This window comes from Mustela lutreola, chromosome 9, assembly GCF_030435805.1.
Source record: "Mustela lutreola isolate mMusLut2 chromosome 9, mMusLut2.pri, whole genome shotgun sequence".
In the NCBI taxonomy this organism is placed as follows: domain Eukaryota; kingdom Metazoa; phylum Chordata; class Mammalia; order Carnivora; family Mustelidae; genus Mustela; species Mustela lutreola.
Genome location: NC_081298.1, coordinates 92097165 through 92114124, shown reverse-complemented (window position 1 = coordinate 92114124; position 16960 = coordinate 92097165). Strand labels below are relative to the sequence as shown.

At 42.0% G+C, this 16960-nt stretch overlaps 1 protein-coding gene and 1 pseudogene across 16 annotated transcripts in view; one reads left to right on the top strand and one right to left on the bottom strand.

Moving 5' to 3' along the window:
- Positions 1-16960, top strand: part of AAK1 (AP2 associated kinase 1) — a 174186-nt gene that overhangs the window by 87567 nt on the left and 69659 nt on the right. For all 16 annotated transcript variants that reach the window (XM_059187880.1, XM_059187881.1, XM_059187879.1 and 13 more), the window contains exons 4-5: positions 10641-10749; positions 12238-12380. In XM_059187880.1, the coding sequence (XP_059043863.1) occupies positions 10641-10749; positions 12238-12380 (252 nt within the window). The remainder of the gene's footprint in view (positions 1-10640; positions 10750-12237; positions 12381-16960) is intronic.
- Positions 7507-7656, bottom strand: LOC131808636 (U4 spliceosomal RNA; annotated as a pseudogene).

Here is a 16960-nt window from a genome sequence, read left to right as displayed (position 1 = left end):
CAGCTCATTTGAATATATTGCATAGATTATCAACTAAGCAACTATTATTTCAACTTTGAAGCTTTCATTTTGTTTTTAAGCCAATACTTAAATTTTTATGTTAATTTTACTCTATGTTTTAAAAATAATTTTTCTATTGTGGTCAAAACCAATAACTTAAAAGTTTACCATCTTAACCATTTTTAAGTGCACAGTGTTTTTAACTGTTGGCAAAGTGTATGTAGCTGTTTTATGTACCTCATGTAAGTGGAATCATACAGTATTTGTCCTTCTATGACTGGCCTATTTCACTTACATAATATTCTCATGGTTCATCCATATTGTAGAAATGACAAGATTTCTCTCTTTTTAAAGGTCGAGTCCTTTTCCATTATAAATATATGCCACATTTTCTTTAGCCATTAATCCATCAGTGGACATTTAGGTTGCTTCTACACCTTTGTTATTGTGAACACGGATGCGCAAATATCTCTTCAAGATCCTGCTTTTAATTCTTTCGGATATATACCAAGAAGTGGGATTGCTGGGTATATGGTAATATGGTAATTCTGTGTTTAATTTTTTGTTTTCCACTGGTGTCTGTACCAATTTATATTACTACCAACAGCGCACAAGGGATCCTTTCTGGCATTTGTTATTGTCTGTGTGTGTGTGTTTGTTGAATAATGGCATCCGAACAGGCATGAAGTGTTACTTTCTTGTGATTTTGATTTGCACTTTCCTGATGCTTAGTGATGTTGAGCATCTTTTCCTGTATTTGTTGACCATTTCTTTGTATAGCTTTTAAATATTCTAATTAATGTTACATATATTAGTTATACAAGACTACGTTATATACGTAGATATAGTGTGTATGTGAAGGTGGAAGTCTGGCCCCCCCCCCCTTGGCTTTTGCTGGCGTGTCTGCAGGGAGGGGCTGCAGTTTTTTTCTGTGATTTTTGGCTGGAATAGAGTAGTTAGTGTCTGTGAGTTTCTCTCTTTCCAGGCTGCATTTTCCTGGCTTTGGCTAGAGAAAGCAAGCTTTTATTGGTGTTTTTAACTCACCAGTTGCTTCAGTTTCTAGTCTGGGATATATGGGACAAAAAGAAAACTCGGGCAGCTCACCATCATTTTATTCCTCGGGCTCTAAAGTTTCTAGCTAGGCTGTTTTCTGTCCACATATCAGATTCTTCTTATTATGCTTTTTAAAATCTATTCTAGTGTCCAGAGTATTTATATTTAGTTGTACTTAGAAGGGAGAATAAGCAAAAGCACCTTGACTCCATTTTCCCGGAAATGGAAGTCGTCTTCAGTTTGTGCTTTTTTTTTTCCTTAAAGATTTTATTTATTTATTTGACAGACAAAGATCACAAGTAGGCAGAGAGAGAGAGGGGAGGCAGGCTCCCTGCCGAGCAGAGACCCTGATGCTGGACTCGATCCCAGGACTCTGGGATTATGACCTGAGCCGAAGGCAGAGGCTTTAACCCACTGAGACATCCAGGCACCCCTAGTTTGTGCTTTTTAAAAAACAAACTCTTTACATCATTTAGTAAGACTTTAGAAGGAAGCAGCAATAAAAGGAAGTATTCAACTTACTTAAAAAATTTTTTTCTTACCATTTTAATCAAAAGCCCTCTAGAATGTTTTTAGCCCTCCTAGGCTCAGACTTCTGTTCAGATAGAGGCCATACCCTAACCCTACCTCTCTCAAACAGTGTCAAAATTGTGAAAGGAATTGGAGGAGGCAACATGCTTTATAACGGGCTAAGGCTTGTGTGTTAGTGGTTGGAGAAGCAGCATCCTCTCTGCACTGACAGCAGAGTGAGGATGTGCGTGTTGCACGCACCCAAACTCAAGAATGGTTAGTGGTTTCAACAGAGACATTTTATTTTGACAAATGCCGTGTACCATTTACCAGGGTTTGGTAGGAGGCCTTCAATAACATTTGGGACATGTGCCCTAATGGAACCAAAGGGATTTGGGTTTCTGGCAGACAATTGGAAGCTGGGTTTTGGAGTTCAGATTCCTTTACCCAAAGGCAGGAAAAGATGAATTAGCTTCAGACTTAAAGGGGTAAGAACTGAAGCCCAAGATGTACCAAGTGTTGTTCTGTGTTCACATCTCCTGGCCCAGATGGATTCCATCTGCGGTGAGCTTGATAGTGAGGACAGTGAGCTGCCACCAGTGACATTTGAAGCCTTGCTTTCAGCAGAAGAGATCTCAGAAGATTTGAGGCAAGAAAATGTTTCCATATTCCTAAATGAGAAGGAGGGTAGATTGTGCACAGTAGGGACATCAGGATTGATGGGGGACAAGAATCTGGAACAGATTATTTTAAAAGATGCTTTGAAGCTGTTTTTTTGTGTAAGAAAAGATATGTGTGTTTGTACATAATGCATAATATATACTGTTTGGATTTGCCTGAACAAAACGCTGAAAGGATGCGAGAGATAGGGAGGGAGGGTGAATGGGAGAATGGGAAAGAAACAGGGAGGGTTCCTTATGAGGATGAGTACTGGAGTAGAAAATAATTTCCTTTTTCTTTTTGAATGTTAGTGTATTACTTATTTGAAGCAGGGATCCAAAGAACCTTCAGGTTGCGTAAGAGCAGACCATGTGATATCAACATCATGGCCTTTTTGGGAGGGTTTCTGGTTGGGAAGCTCAGGGGAGTGCACTAAGTCCAGTCTCTTAAAAATTGTGTCATTTGGGTAAGGACACTCACCAGAGGTCTGTGAGCAAGTTGGAGAGTCTAGGCTGGATTCCAGGAGTAATAGCTACTGTGTATAAAGGTTCCTGACCAGTGGTTTGATATTAATTTGGAGAAAGCTTTTTTTTGAAAACAGCCCCGCAGCTTACCATTAGTTTTATGTTATTTTACATTCAGCAAATAACTTGGTTAAAGAGAAGACACACTTATCAATTATGTACCTAATATAAAGTTGGAAAATATAACCACTACATTGGGTAATAGAATCGGGATCCAAAATGATCCTTATGAATTGGAGCAATGGACTGATTCTAATGAGATGAAATAACAAGGCAAGGTCATACACTTGAATTTTTATTTTAACAACTTTAAAAGTATAGGTCTGGGAAGGCAGAGATTTAAAGCAGTGTAAAATGGAAAAAGGCTAGTATTTTAGCGGTCAATTAACTCAATATGAATGTGTAGTGTAATGCAGCTGCCAAAAGGATAAAAATGCCATTTTTAGCTATGTTAATAAAATGAAGAGTAGGTGATGATGCTGGTCTGCTGTGCACGAGTCAGACCACACCTGGAGTATTCCATTCATTTCCTGGGGCCATTCTTGTCAAAGGGATACAGACAAAGCGAAGCATTTAAGTGGTGATGCAACTAAAAAAAACTTGTTTATGAACATAGGTATATTTAACCTAGAGAAGAAAAAATTTACAGTCTAAATAATAATATTTCAGTTGTTTAGAAAGTGAAAAAAGAAGACTTGCTCTTTTTGCTCTGAAGGGGACAGTCTAGGAACAAGAGCTGGAAGTTTCCAGTTGGATGTAGGGAAGAACTCATCAACAATACAAGCTGTCTGCAGTCGGGCTGAGGGTCCAAAGAAGTGACATTATTGTAAGAAAACTGCTTCTCAAAAGGCTCTAGCAGAGATTACATTTTGAGCTGCCTGACTACTCTGGATGAGTGCTGCTCGGAGAACCTTGTTTTCCTTTTCTTTCTCCCTCTTGCGTGTTTATTTTTTCCCTAGCTTGTCATGCTACTTTTCTTTGTAAATTGAGATAAAAATTCACCCTTTTAAATATAATTCAGTGGTTTTTAGTATATTCACAGGGTCATTTACCCATCACCTTGTATCTAATTCCAGAACTTTTTTTTTTCATCATCTCTGAAGGAGACCCATCCCTGTTAGCAGACACTCCTCATACTCACCTTGCCACAGTCTTTGGCAAGCATAGTCCACTTTCTGGTATATGTTTGGGACATTTCATATAAATAGAATAATCTAATATATGGACTGTTATGACTTCTTTCACTTTGCATAATATTTATGGTTTAACCATGCTTAGCACGGATGGGTGCCTTCTTTATCCATGTGATAGCATGTGTGAGTACCTTTTCCCTTTTCACGGCTGCATAATACTCCGTGTGTGTGTGTGTGTGTGTGTGTGTGTGTGTGTGTGTGTGTATCACATTTTGTTTATCCTAAGGGGCATTTCGGTTGTTTCCGGTTTTTGGCATTATGAATAGTGCTGCGAAGGACATTTGTGTACAAGTTTTTGTGTGAACATGGTGTTTCATTTCCCTTGGGTATATACACAGGATGAAATTGCTGCATCAAGTGGTGACTCTGCTTTTGGAAAAAATGCCAAACTGTTTTCCACAGGATCTTCACTATTTTATATTCTTCCAGCAATGTATGAAGGTTCCAGTCTCCACATCCTTGGCAACATTTTTTATTGTTTCTATTTTTTGATTATAGCCATCCTTGTGGTTTGGAGTGATACTTCATTGTGGTTTTTATTTACATTTTCCAAGTGATTAATGCATTGGGCATCTTTTCATGTGCTTATCAGCCAGTTTTATATGCTCTTTGGAGAAATGTCCATTCACATTCTTTGCCAATTTTTACATTATGTTGTCTTTTTATTGTTGAATTTAAGGGTTCTTTATATAGCTTGGATACTGGATCTTTATCAGGTGTATGGTTTGTAATTATTTTTTCCCCATTCTTTGCATTGTCTTTCATTTTCTTATTAGTGTCTTTTGAAGTGCTAAATTTTTAAATTTTGATGAAGTGTAGTTTATCTGTTTTTTTCCCTTCGATTGCTTGTGCTTCAGGTGGTATATCTAAGATCTAAGAACTATTACCTAATCGAACACCGTGAAGATTTGTGTGCATATTTTCTTTGGGGAGTTTTTAGATCTTTGATCCAGTTTGAATTAACTTTTGTGAATGGTATGAGGTAGGGATCTAATTTATTCTTTTGCATGTAGATAATCTAGTTGTCCTGAAAGGTCCCCCAATAATGGGTCCATGATTAAAGGAACGAGACTGTTACAAAGCAAAGGTCAAACAAAGCTTTATTTTGCGCCTAGCGTCGAGAATCAAACCGACCTTTCAGGGCCATCTCTTGCAAAGAGGCGACTCCTCTCTGCCTTACAGACTAGCTTTTAAGGGCAAAGGCCATGTGGTTGGGCCTGGCCATGCACAGGTGGCCAATGAGATTGTAACACACAGAGAAAGCTGCACAATCATGCTAGGTCACACATAAGTGACCAATTGAATTACAGTTTACCCTATAGTAGATATTTGAACTAGCCTATCACCTTGGTCAGAATTGGCGCCCAAAAGATGCCCAAAGGGCAGGGCCCATACTCCTTGGTAGCTAGGGAGACAGTATGCGCCCCCACTGATTGGATACCTCCAACTGGCCTGACCTACCCTTGTATTTGGGCTTTGTTACCTGGGACTGGTTTCCAGGACTTGTTTTTAAGTAAGTTCCCTGGGGGTGGGGGAGCAGGGTCAGTTTAAGTTTTACTGTATAAACAAAATCACTGTTCAGCCAGATGGAATCACTCTGGCTAACTAGGCCCTTACAGTCCCAGCATCATTTTTTTAAAAGACTTACTTTTCCCTCATTGTATTTTTTTGGGGCACCATTTTCAAAAATCAGTTGGCTGTAAGCATATGGGTGCTATTCAGAGCATGTTGTGCCAGAATGTAAATCAAGGAACTGTATTCCTCATAGGTAAAATATCACTAGGAAAAGAAATAAGTTTGCTTTGTTACTAAATTGATTGATGTCCAGGAGCAAGCTTCTTCTCTTCTTCTGCACTGGTAACAATTTACTAAGCAGCACACATCTGTGGGCCACATTTTGAGTGGCACTGTTCTAGGTCTTTGCTACTTTAAGTGCCACTGAGGAGCAGGATTTGGGGCCCTTTCCTAGAGCTACTGGCTTGGAATCTGCTTTTAAACAAGATCTCCTGGTGATTCATATGCCTGTTAAAGTTTGAGCAGCACTGTTCTAAATCAGATTTTAGATGACTTTAAAGATCTAGTCACTAACTGGGGCGCCTGGGTGGCTCAGTGGGTTAATCCTCTGCCTTTGGCGCAGGTCATGATCTCAGGGTCCTGGGATCAAGCCCCGCATCGGGCTCTCTGCTCAGCAGGAAGCCTGCTTCCTCCTCTCTCTCTCTCTCTCTCTGCCTACTTGTGATCTCTCTCTGTCTGTCAAATAAATAAATAGAAATCTTTAAAAAAAAAAAAAAAGATCTAGTCACTAACTAACTCACTAAGTATTCACTTACTCACTAACTAGGATTAACTAGTGAGTAAGACTCAGGAACGGGAGAGTCAGTGTGAGTGTGGGCACGAGAATCGAATTTGGGACTTCTTATGTAAGCAGAAGCCCAAATACCTTGGCCTTCATAGAATAACAGGACTAGCCTAGATCTCAAAGTATTTCTTTTTTGGGGCGCCTGGATGGCTCAGTGGGTTAAAGCCTCTACCTTCAGCTCAGGTCATGATCCCAGGTCCTGGGATCAAGCCCCGCATCAGGCTCCCTGCTTAGTAGGGAGCCTGCTTCCTCCTCACTCTCTGCCTGCCTCTCTGCCTACCTGTGATCTCTGTCTGTCAAATAAATAAATAAATAAAATCTTAAAAAAAAAAAAAAAAAAAAAAAAGAAGTGTTTCTTTTTATTACTGTGCTGGACTTGATGTTTTCCTGGGCCTGTGAATAACTCCTTGAAGAGAGTTTTAAAGGAAATTTAGAGTGATTGAGGGGAAAAGGAGCAAAGAAAAGTAAGGCAGTAGACTTTTACAAAGCATCCAGTAGGAGAGGGATGCCTGGGTGGCTCAGTGGATTAGGCCTCTGCCTTCAGCTCAGATCAAGATCTCAGGGTCCTGGGATTGAGCCCTGCATTGGCCTCTCTGCTCAGCAGGCAGCCTGCTCCCCCCCACCCCAGCCTCTCTGCCCACTTGTAATTTCTCTCTCTATCAAATAAATAAATAAAATCTTTAAAAAAACAAAACAAAACAAAACCTAACTTTTAAAAAAAAAGCATCCAGTAGGAGAAATAAACAAATTTCAGGCCTTAGAACTGGATTCCTTCACCTTTAAGTTAAAAAGAAGCTGAAATTTGCTTAAAAAGCTCTGTGGAACCATGGTGTGATCCCAGAAGTAGGAACAGTGCTGAGTCATAAAAAGCAGAAAATGTTGAATATTTGATTGGAGGGTCAAAGCAGGTAAATTATCTTTTTGGGAACTTAATCTTTGCAAATACAAGCTCTGTCAGTACTGGGAATTTGCAGATATCATGCTGACATTCCAAGGAAGGGTGACCTGAGCAAATAAATAGGGAAATTAGTTATATACCATACTCATTTTTACTGTCTGGAGGTGAGTCGCATGTTACTGATATGCTCTTTAGAATGCTATCTTCTTTGTTTTCCTGAGCTTAATATGAAGGTTTTTATAGATGTACTTACTTGGGGATTGAATCCTCCTGCTATAGGAATTTTGAGCATAAGGATAGAATACTGTTTTGTGCTACAAGCATCATTAATTAGGGCCCCAGATAAACTTGAGATTTGTGATAAACTATAAGATCTGAGTTGAAGGCATGATTTTCAATTAGCAATAATCGCACCTCGGATAAACCTCATTGACGACAATGCTGCCACTGCGCAAAGCTAAAGGCATGATTTTCAAATGGCAGCTTTCGCATGGATTTATGAAGAAAGTTTTTTAGCATCTCAAACAGTTAAATGTATTAATAAGGCCACTACAAATCATTTAAAATATCTACTTAATAAAGCAGGTCTTCTAATAGCATGTTTATGTCAGTACTTTATTAGTCCTCTGTAATGGTGATCTAAATATAAAGTTTAAAAGGACAATACACACTCCTTAGACTTACCACTCTTTAAATCATGTAATATAAACTGATCTGATCAATAATTTAACTGAACTTTTCCCACTCCCCTTAAAATCACGCTTTGACTTACACTCAAAAATATTGATTTTTATCTCCGTGTACCCCAAATAAGAGTTGTAGCCAAGGGCATCAAGGCATCCTCCTTATATCCTGCCTTTTCCTGAGGAATTGAGCTCCAAAACTGTGTGGGTGCTGTCCCATACCTCTGTGTCCATTTCTGTTTTCCAAGTCTGGAACTGGGCTTTTAACCAAAGCCAGGGAATACTTGGGCCTCCTCTGGCCTATTGGTGCTACGAACGGGGCAGGGCACCCTCCATGTGAGTCAGTTTCCCTTTGCAGTAAGTTTTCCTCTTGGTCTTCTCTGCATTTCACAGCCATTCAAATCGATCTTCTCTATCAGTTGCAGACTAGTGAGATGTTACTCTAAAATCTGAGATATTGCTGCGTTATCAGGTCGTTAAAAGTGAGTGCCATGGGCTCCCTCCGAAGAGGAGATCTTTTCTGCTTGGTTGTCTCTCAGGAACTCTGCAGAAGACAAAATGAACGGGAATTTGGACTTGAACTGATCAGCAAACGGGTTGGCAACTGTTCTAGGATGCCATCTGCAGATGTTCATTATCCAGTTTGGGTCTTCTAATAGCTCTTGACCTCCTCTTGGCTCTACCAAATGCTTTTTTTTTTTCCTTCCTCAGTCTTTATTATTCCTCTTGGGGTGAGGCAAATCAGAGGTGACATTGCAGATTCTTTTTCAAACAGTTAAATGTAGACAAATTACTAATGTGGAAACATTAGTCTTTCATTCCTCCTGTGAACATTTGGAGAACATGATCTTCTGCTCTATTTTGGCTTCAGAACTCCTCTCCAGTTCTTCCTCCTTCCTTGACTGTGTAAATGAAATAAAGTTTTTGAAGAGTTGATGATGAGAGTAAAAAGCAGGAGGAAGAATGGGGCTCTACAACATGAACCCTGAAATCACGTTCTGTTGTGCAGAACTTGAGAGACGGCTTTTTCTGCCTCATCATCTCCTTTGTCTGTCATCCAAAGTGGTTGCTATAAGCCTTTTATTTCTCTCATCAAGCTGCTTTCTCATTCCCTTATACTGCAAACATGGTCTTGCTCTCTACCAAAAACAGAACAATAGAACTGAACTCACTGAAGTTCCCCCTCTCCAGCTATAAACGAATATGCATATCTAATTTCGTTTCCTTCCTGTTCCTCTTTCTAAGACCAGTCCCTTTAATGGTGCCCTCAGTCCCCACCCCCTCTTCCTGCAGGACTAGGTTCCATCAGTTATCCTTTGTCCTCTCCTCTGTGCTGAAGGTTTCTGCTCCTGGCTCCTTACACTCTCCCATGCTCAGTTCTCTCTCATCCCGAGGATTCCTTCTGGCAATGCTGTTCCTCTCTGGAGCACAAAATGTTCCAGAAGACTCCTCTATACTCGCCAGCTCTTAACGTGCTCAACTCTTTGCAAGTCCATTTCTCCCTCCCCCCATCCCATCCCTTCTCTGAAACTGTTCTTGTATGGGGCTCCAGTGACTCCCCACTGTCAGTGCCAGCCGTCCCATTTCTATTTTTGTCTACCTTTCTGAAGCAGCAGTCGTTCTCACTCCCTCACTCAGAGGAAAGTTCTAATGACTTTTAACTTTGATGCTCAGGGTTCAGGTATATTCATTTGATACCATGAGACTTCTTGTTTTGGTATATAATTTTAGATTAAAAGAGACTTTATATGTCACTCTAAGCAGCCAGATCTCCAGTTTGTGCAGTGGTAGTTACTGTTTTTATGGCCTGAACCGTCATGTTTGTCTGGTGACTCAACCACTTACATTTCCACTATCCTCCCCCTTTTTAAATTCAAACAATTTATTAAAACTCGTTTTTTTTTAATCTTTAATTTGTACAAAATCCTTCTACCCAGCTTGCTCACTTTTTCTTCTTAATGACATTGGATTTTAAACATCATCGTTACAAAGATTTGCCTCTAGGGATGCTAAAATAAGGATAGCAAGGTGTGAGGCAGCCTCTGGTGCCTGAATGGGTCCTGACACACAGGAGGTGCTCCATCAACATTTGCTGGCTCAGTGAATTCCGTAAGCAGCCCCGAGAGAGCATATGCAGTTCCAACCAGAGAGCTAGAAACAGGACCCATCTTATATTCCATCTGGTTGACTTGAAAGGCTTAATTATGAGCAAAATGTTTAGGTTGGGATGCCACCATCGACCATTCAGAACGTTGTAAAGCGGTTATTCTTTTCATACATTTCCTAAAGGGAGAAAAACAGTACAAACAATTTAAAAGTCATGTTGCATCCACTTGTGTACCTACAGCCAGGGAAAAAAACCCCACCAGTTTCTTTTTTCTGAATTAAAAATTCACATGTTTAAATAATTCATACTGTCTGACTCGTACTCTCTGCAGAACTTTTGGAGATGGGCGTCTTTGCTCCCGACTTACAGGGAGCACTGAGAGAACAAGCACGTAGGCACCCTGTGTGCATATGCTTCCAGAATCTCGTTCAGGAGCGCTTTGCACTTTAGTAGGGCTATAGAACTGTTGACTGAAGAGCTGGCCATGAATCTCAGAGACCACTGGAAACCTGCTCTTGACCCTCCTCTGCAGTCTTACCTTTGCGGTTAAGGTTATCTGTATTTAAATTATCTTTGCTAAGGGAACCGACGCGGTCCTTCTGTCCCTACTGGTGTCTGTATCTAATACTATATTTCTCAACTCTTCTTTCTAGAGAGACCTGTCAGGGCACAAGAACATTGTCGGTTACATTGACTCCAGTATCAACAACGTGAGCAGTGGGGATGTGTGGGAAGTGCTCATTCTGATGGACTTCTGTAGGGGTAAGTGTATAACCCAGACCTTGAGCTCCCATTGTCTGGCACTTTGATTGTCAAGGGCACGGGGCTCATTTCAGTGAATGTGCTCTGTGCCCTAATGTCTGTTGTTGTGGTTTTAAAGATGTGCAGACTGTGAGACTGAAAGATACAGAGCCTGCTGTCACCTCTTGGTTATTTTATGGCAAACGATTTAAAGTGGTTGATAATACAAAACTCCTCTGTTGTTAGCTTTAGGCAGGTTTGGTGCTTGTATGTGAAAGAGAATGTATGAGGGTGAGGAGGAATGTGTTATCTGTGATGCTTTAAAACAAGCAATGAAGGCACAGAATAAAGTCCCAACTCCAGATGGACCGCAGAAAGGATTCAGCCTTCCCACTCCCTCTCTCATGTGTTCTCTTCCCCACCCACACCTCCGTCCTTGTGTTATGGGGGAAAATAATTCTTTTCGTCTAATGGAAATGACCTTTCCTCTCCTTGCTTGCAAGCTGTAATTGCCAGTAAGGCTATACTCAAATGACGCCGCTGTGAACAGTGGAGTTAAGTAGTTGAAAGCTTGGAGTTTCAAGCAGCCTTTATCTTGGGACATACAGACTGTAGCATGACTTGATTCAGAGTTGACTGCCTTTCATACAACCAGTTTGGAGGTCTGGCTCTTTTGGCTTGAGCAACTGCCACTTACAAGCTTGGGTCACTGCCTCAATGTTTGGTGCCCTGTTTTATAATCATCCATACTTCCACTGAATTTTCCTTGCCTTTAAAGATGCTGTCTATAAATCAAATATGTGGTTAATCCCCAAAATGTAATGTTAACTGATAATTTCCGCCAATTCTCTAATAACCCTAAGCCAATTTTATAAGATACTACCAAATTTGAACTTGGCAGTTTGTTTCCTCTTGTCCATTCCTTTTTGGATGGTAAAATGTTTCGAGACAAGGCAGTGGGAGCATCTAGGGATCTGAATAATTTTGTAAGTGAGGTCATCAGTCTTCTGGTCCTGGAGATGAAATATTGGTGGAGTATATCTGCATTTTCGGCAGCAAGTTGTGAGTGAGACTAGAGAGACCAAGCCATTCCTAAACTGCAGACCAGAAAGCTGTCTTCTTCCTGCTTCTGGGGTCTCTTATGTAGTCTGATTCTTATTAAAGAATACAGCAGGTTGAACCTGTGGCCTCATCCCATACAAACAGGGACAGCGTTATCAAGTGGCTAGAGCAGGACCAGACCATCGTTCTACTGATCTTCAAGATGTCACGAAGGTAGCTCACATCTGGAGTACTTTATAAAATAAATGGGTTTTGCTGCATCAGAGGAGGCCCTGGATTGTAAGAAGATGAGTCTGGGTCTGGGAATCAAGACACTTGGGTTGCAGTCATGGCTCAGCCAGTGACCTTTGTCCAGGTCGTTCTTCTGTGGACAGCCTTTTCATTGTCTTGGATGAGTGGTGAGTCAGAATGTTGCTAACCTCCTGCTTGCTCTGTGCCCCCTCGCAGGAGGCCAGGTGGTCAACCTGATGAACCAGCGCCTACAAACAGGTTTTACAGAGAATGAAGTGCTCCAGATATTTTGTGACACCTGCGAAGCCGTTGCCCGCCTGCATCAGTGCAAGACTCCTATCATCCACCGTGACCTGAAGGTAACCCACTGTTTGCTTAAGTCCTTCCCACAGGCTATTTCCCATAGGCCCGGGGAACAGAGAGACACTTGGGGGATGTGACAGAACATGCGTGGTAACCTCCTATTTCTTCCATTTTGCTTGGTAAGAGAAGACACAAAGAAAAAAAAGAAAGTAGAGTACAGGTATGACTTTTATTACCCAGGTAGCCTTTAGAGATCCTTTATAGTCATCAACTGACTAAATACATGTTTTTGTTTTTCCTGATGGAGTCCCAAATTTACGGTCAGGGGCATGGAAAATGATAGACTAATTTCAATAGTGTGCAAACAGTGATGCTTGGTTTTTTGTTTTTGTTTTAAAGATTATTTATTTATTTATTTATCAGAGAGAGAGAGTGAGCACAGGCAGACAGAGTGGCAGGTAGAGGCAGAGGGAGTAGCAGGCTCCTTGCTGAGCAAGGAGCCCGATGTAGGACTCGATCCCAGAACGCTGGGATCATGACCTGAGCTGAAGGCAGCTGCTTAACCAACTGAGCCACCCAGGCATCCCGATGCTTGGTTTTTAACGTCTGTTTCATATTTTGCAAAATCCAGTAAGTGATTATTTTAAAAATTTGTTCTGCTAATTACTACCTCCTTGTACTGGGCTTTTCTGATTATATAGTCACTTGACAATGTTTGTCGAATGGACTTGGCACTGACAGGGATTCACCAGTGTGTATGGCACACCAACTGTGTGCTGTGTATACTACCAGACACTTCACACACACACACACACACACGCACGCACGCACGCTGTTGGAGGAAGATGTTCTTCTTTACGTTTACAGTTAGGGCAACTCAGGAGTAGATCAGTTACGTGACTTGACTGAGGTCATATAACTAGAAAGGAGCAGGTTCCGAAAGTGAATCCTGTTCTTCTGATTCTAAATTATAGTTTCTTTTCATTATACCTGTGTTTTGAGAAACCTGCTTCATGGCTCGTAACTAGGATCAGCATCCCCTGGTGTGCTTGTTAAATGCAGGCTACCGGATTCCACATGGAACCCGTTGGGCCATGACTTGTGTGGCGGTGTCAGGGAAGCCCGGGAATGCAGAACTTAACAATCACCCCATGTGGCTTTTGTATATTCTCAAGTCTGAGGATCATAGCAGCCTACTAGCATTTCTGTGTCAAGGTTTTTAGTTTTGTTTTTTGTTTTTCTGTTTTTTAAAAAATTCAGATATAATTCATAACCATAAAATTCACCCTTTTAAAGTATACAATTTAGTGGTTTTTACTCTGTTTACAGAGCTGTACAACCATCACCATCATATAATTCTAAAACATTTTGTCTCCCCAAAGGAAACCCTGCATCCATCAGCAATCACTCTTCATTCCCACCTCCCACCCCCATCCCTGGGCAACCGCTAATTTGCTTTCTGTTGCCCGGTCTGCGCATGTCACATAAATGGCTCATACAGTAAGTGGCCTCTTGGATCTGACTTCTTTCACCTAACCATGGTGTCAGAGTTCATCTGTGTTGCAATATGTAACGGTACCTCGTTCGTTTTCATGGCATGATCGTCATAGTGTGGCGAGACCATGTCTTGTTCATCTAGTCCTCAGTGGATGGACATTTGAATTGTTTCTACTTCAGGTGTATGAACATCTGTTGCGAGTTTTAAGTGGGTGTATGTTTTCAGTTCTCTTGTGTGTGCATCTAGGGGTGTAATTGTTGGGTCATGTAGTAACCGCAGTTAACTTTCAGAGGAACGGCCAAACTGTTTTCCAGAGCGGCTGTGCTATTTCACATCCCAGCAGCAATACATGAGGGTTCCAGTTTCTCCACATCCTCACCAGCTCTTCTTGTCATTTTTATTTCAGCCAGCCCAGTCGGTGTAAAGTGGTACATGCATGTTGGCATTTCTGTACTAAAGCAATTAGCTGATGAGAAGGTAGTACATACCTTCAGAAGCCTTAGCTAGCCTTCTCCAGTGACCTTCTGCAGTCAGCCCTTTTTCCGAGTAGAAAAGGAGAATACGTTTCAGTAATTATTATGAGCCTAGCGTGGTACAAGTACATAATTCTGTGGAGGTGTTACAGGTAGAATATGGTTCCTACCCCCAAGATATTTGAAGTGTTGGTGAGAGGATATAAATGAAATGTTTAGATTTGAAACAGAGACAGGTGACGTACAAAGGTTCTAGAACAAAGTGTGGAACAGTGGAGAATCGAGCTGCTTACTGTATGGTCAGAGAGTGGGACATCACAGACTGGTGGGATATGCATGGTCGTGGAGAGGATGAAGGACATTTTAGGCAGAGAGCAGAGCTCGCGGGCTTCCTAGAGAAGGGGACAAGGAGGCTTAACAGCGTGAGTGTCCATCTCCAGGAACACCCCTGGCACAGTAGGCTGATGGGGCATGGAGGTAAGGGCAAGAGGAGGAGGCAGACGCGACCACTGAGCATCCTTGTAGAGAGTGCTGTTCCCATGTTCTTAAACAAAATCTTTTATTTGAACTGGATTAAATGAGGCCTCATTGGTGAGTCATTGCATACCTGTTGATAATACCTCCCTAATTTACATACTCCCAGCATGGCAGTGCCCTGTGGTGCTCACAGTGCTGCTGCGAGGTAGTGACGGGAGCCAGAGCACGGAGCTCAAGGTCTAGCCCTGGGAAATGGGGTAGGACAGTGCTTGGGCTCAGGCAGCGGGAGTCCCAGACTCTTTCTTCACTGCACCGAACAGTCTGTGAGATACGTTAGGAGAAGCATGTGGCTGCTGTGTTCTCTTCCCCCGCTTGCCCCCGGCCCTGTGCCCCTCAGCCCTCCTCGGTGCTCCTGAGAGTCGGCTAATTCTGCTAATTACTCTCTCCTTGTACCGGGCCTTTCCAATTATATAGTACATATACACAGCATATACTGTGCTGACGACACAGTATTGGACTCTGTAGTTGTGCCTGAATCCGTAGTGGGGACCACCAGGTGGGCACCCGTAGCTCTGGAGACTTGCCATTTCTCCTCTACCTTGGAAATAGTTGAATGTAAATAGGGGCCCACTGGGAGGAGGCCCCGGCTGTAATTGTTCCAGAAGAGTCCCGCCTGCTGTCGATTTTGGTCATTGACTCCTGGTTGTTTTGATGGAAGCTTTCCCAAATTTCATATATCCTCCACTCCATGCCATTTAGCTGCTTTCATTAGCAAGTGAGATTTTGTTGATTTCTGCTAAAATGTGCCTGGTGGGCAATCCCATTTGCCGACCACACTGCCAGACTCCTGAGGCGCAACTGTAGAGTCCCTGTGTACCTCCTTGTTTGCCATCCTATAGTCTGGGACACTTGGAGCTCCACGTCTAGCCGCTACAGTGCCAGTAGTAGCCAGAGCCAAGAAGTTCTTTATTCCCCTGTTGGCCAGAGAGAGAGTGCCAGTTACTGGTCTTAAGGTGCCTCTCTGAGCAGGATTTACGTCTGGTGAGGTGGCCTCAACTTGAATATAAGTCGGTAGGACATGAAAAAGAGCACAGGCCAGGCCAGTTGTGGATCCGCTTGTTGGGTTGCCCTGCGTGGGGATTCATTGTTCCCATCCAGAATTGAGGCAAGCCCCCTCTTACCCTGCCCACCACACGTGCGGTCTCTCCTTCAATGTCTGTGTAGGAAGTAAGTTGAAAGTGGTCCCCGTCCTTAAGCAGCTCACATTCTAAAAATAGCATGATAGAAGCTCTGTTCTTCATTGGAGGTCTTTCCTCAAATACATTATTTTAACATTTTCATCACTTCCCTGTTTTGTTTTGTTTTAATTTTTCCCTCTCTGAGGAAATAAAGAGATCACTGCAGATCATGGGTTCATAGAGCTGGGAAGGTTACCTAAGCAAGCCTTCTCCTGTTATCAGTGAGGAAGCCTCTGCCCAGAAACGCTGTCACCTGCATAGCTAATTCTGTGATCAAACCAGAGCAAAGGCCACGGGTCTTTAACTCCCATCTTGGTTTTTATTTGGTTGGTTTTGCTCTGTTATACTGTGCTGTTTGTCTAGGCACTTAAGAAAGGGGAAGAAAGGGCTAAGAGTTAATAAGTGCATTCAGACTGAAAAAATCATGAATGTCTCCTCTTTTGTCAGAAAAGAGATTTTGATTTCACGAAGTACAGTAGGATGAAGATTCTTAGACCATTTTTAGAATCAAAAGTTTGAAACCCTACATTTATCAAATTCTCCAGAATTTCTAGTGGTAATAAATTCTGTGACCGAAATGCCTGAATGCCTTATCTGCTTGGAATAATGTCAAAATGAAGGGTCAGTAGGAGGGGCCTTCCAGACCTTTTAGCTAAAGCTGTGAGCAGAGTTTGGGAGTGATGACTTCAATAACCCTATTAAGCCAATAGGTTGGGAAGTAAGGTCAGTACTATTAAACTTGCAAAGAGCTAGAAGACCTTAGGATTGTAACCAGTGTCAGGTGAACATCTCAAGGGACTTGGCCAAAAACAAAGTCACTCTGCAAATTCTCTGGAGCTTCCAGAAGATGACATATGAAGGGCCAGTTGGTTTTCTACCTTCCAGGTCTCACTGAATCCCTCTGGGCCCTACTCTAGCCCTGGCCTTAGTTACTTCCCCCTGGACGATGG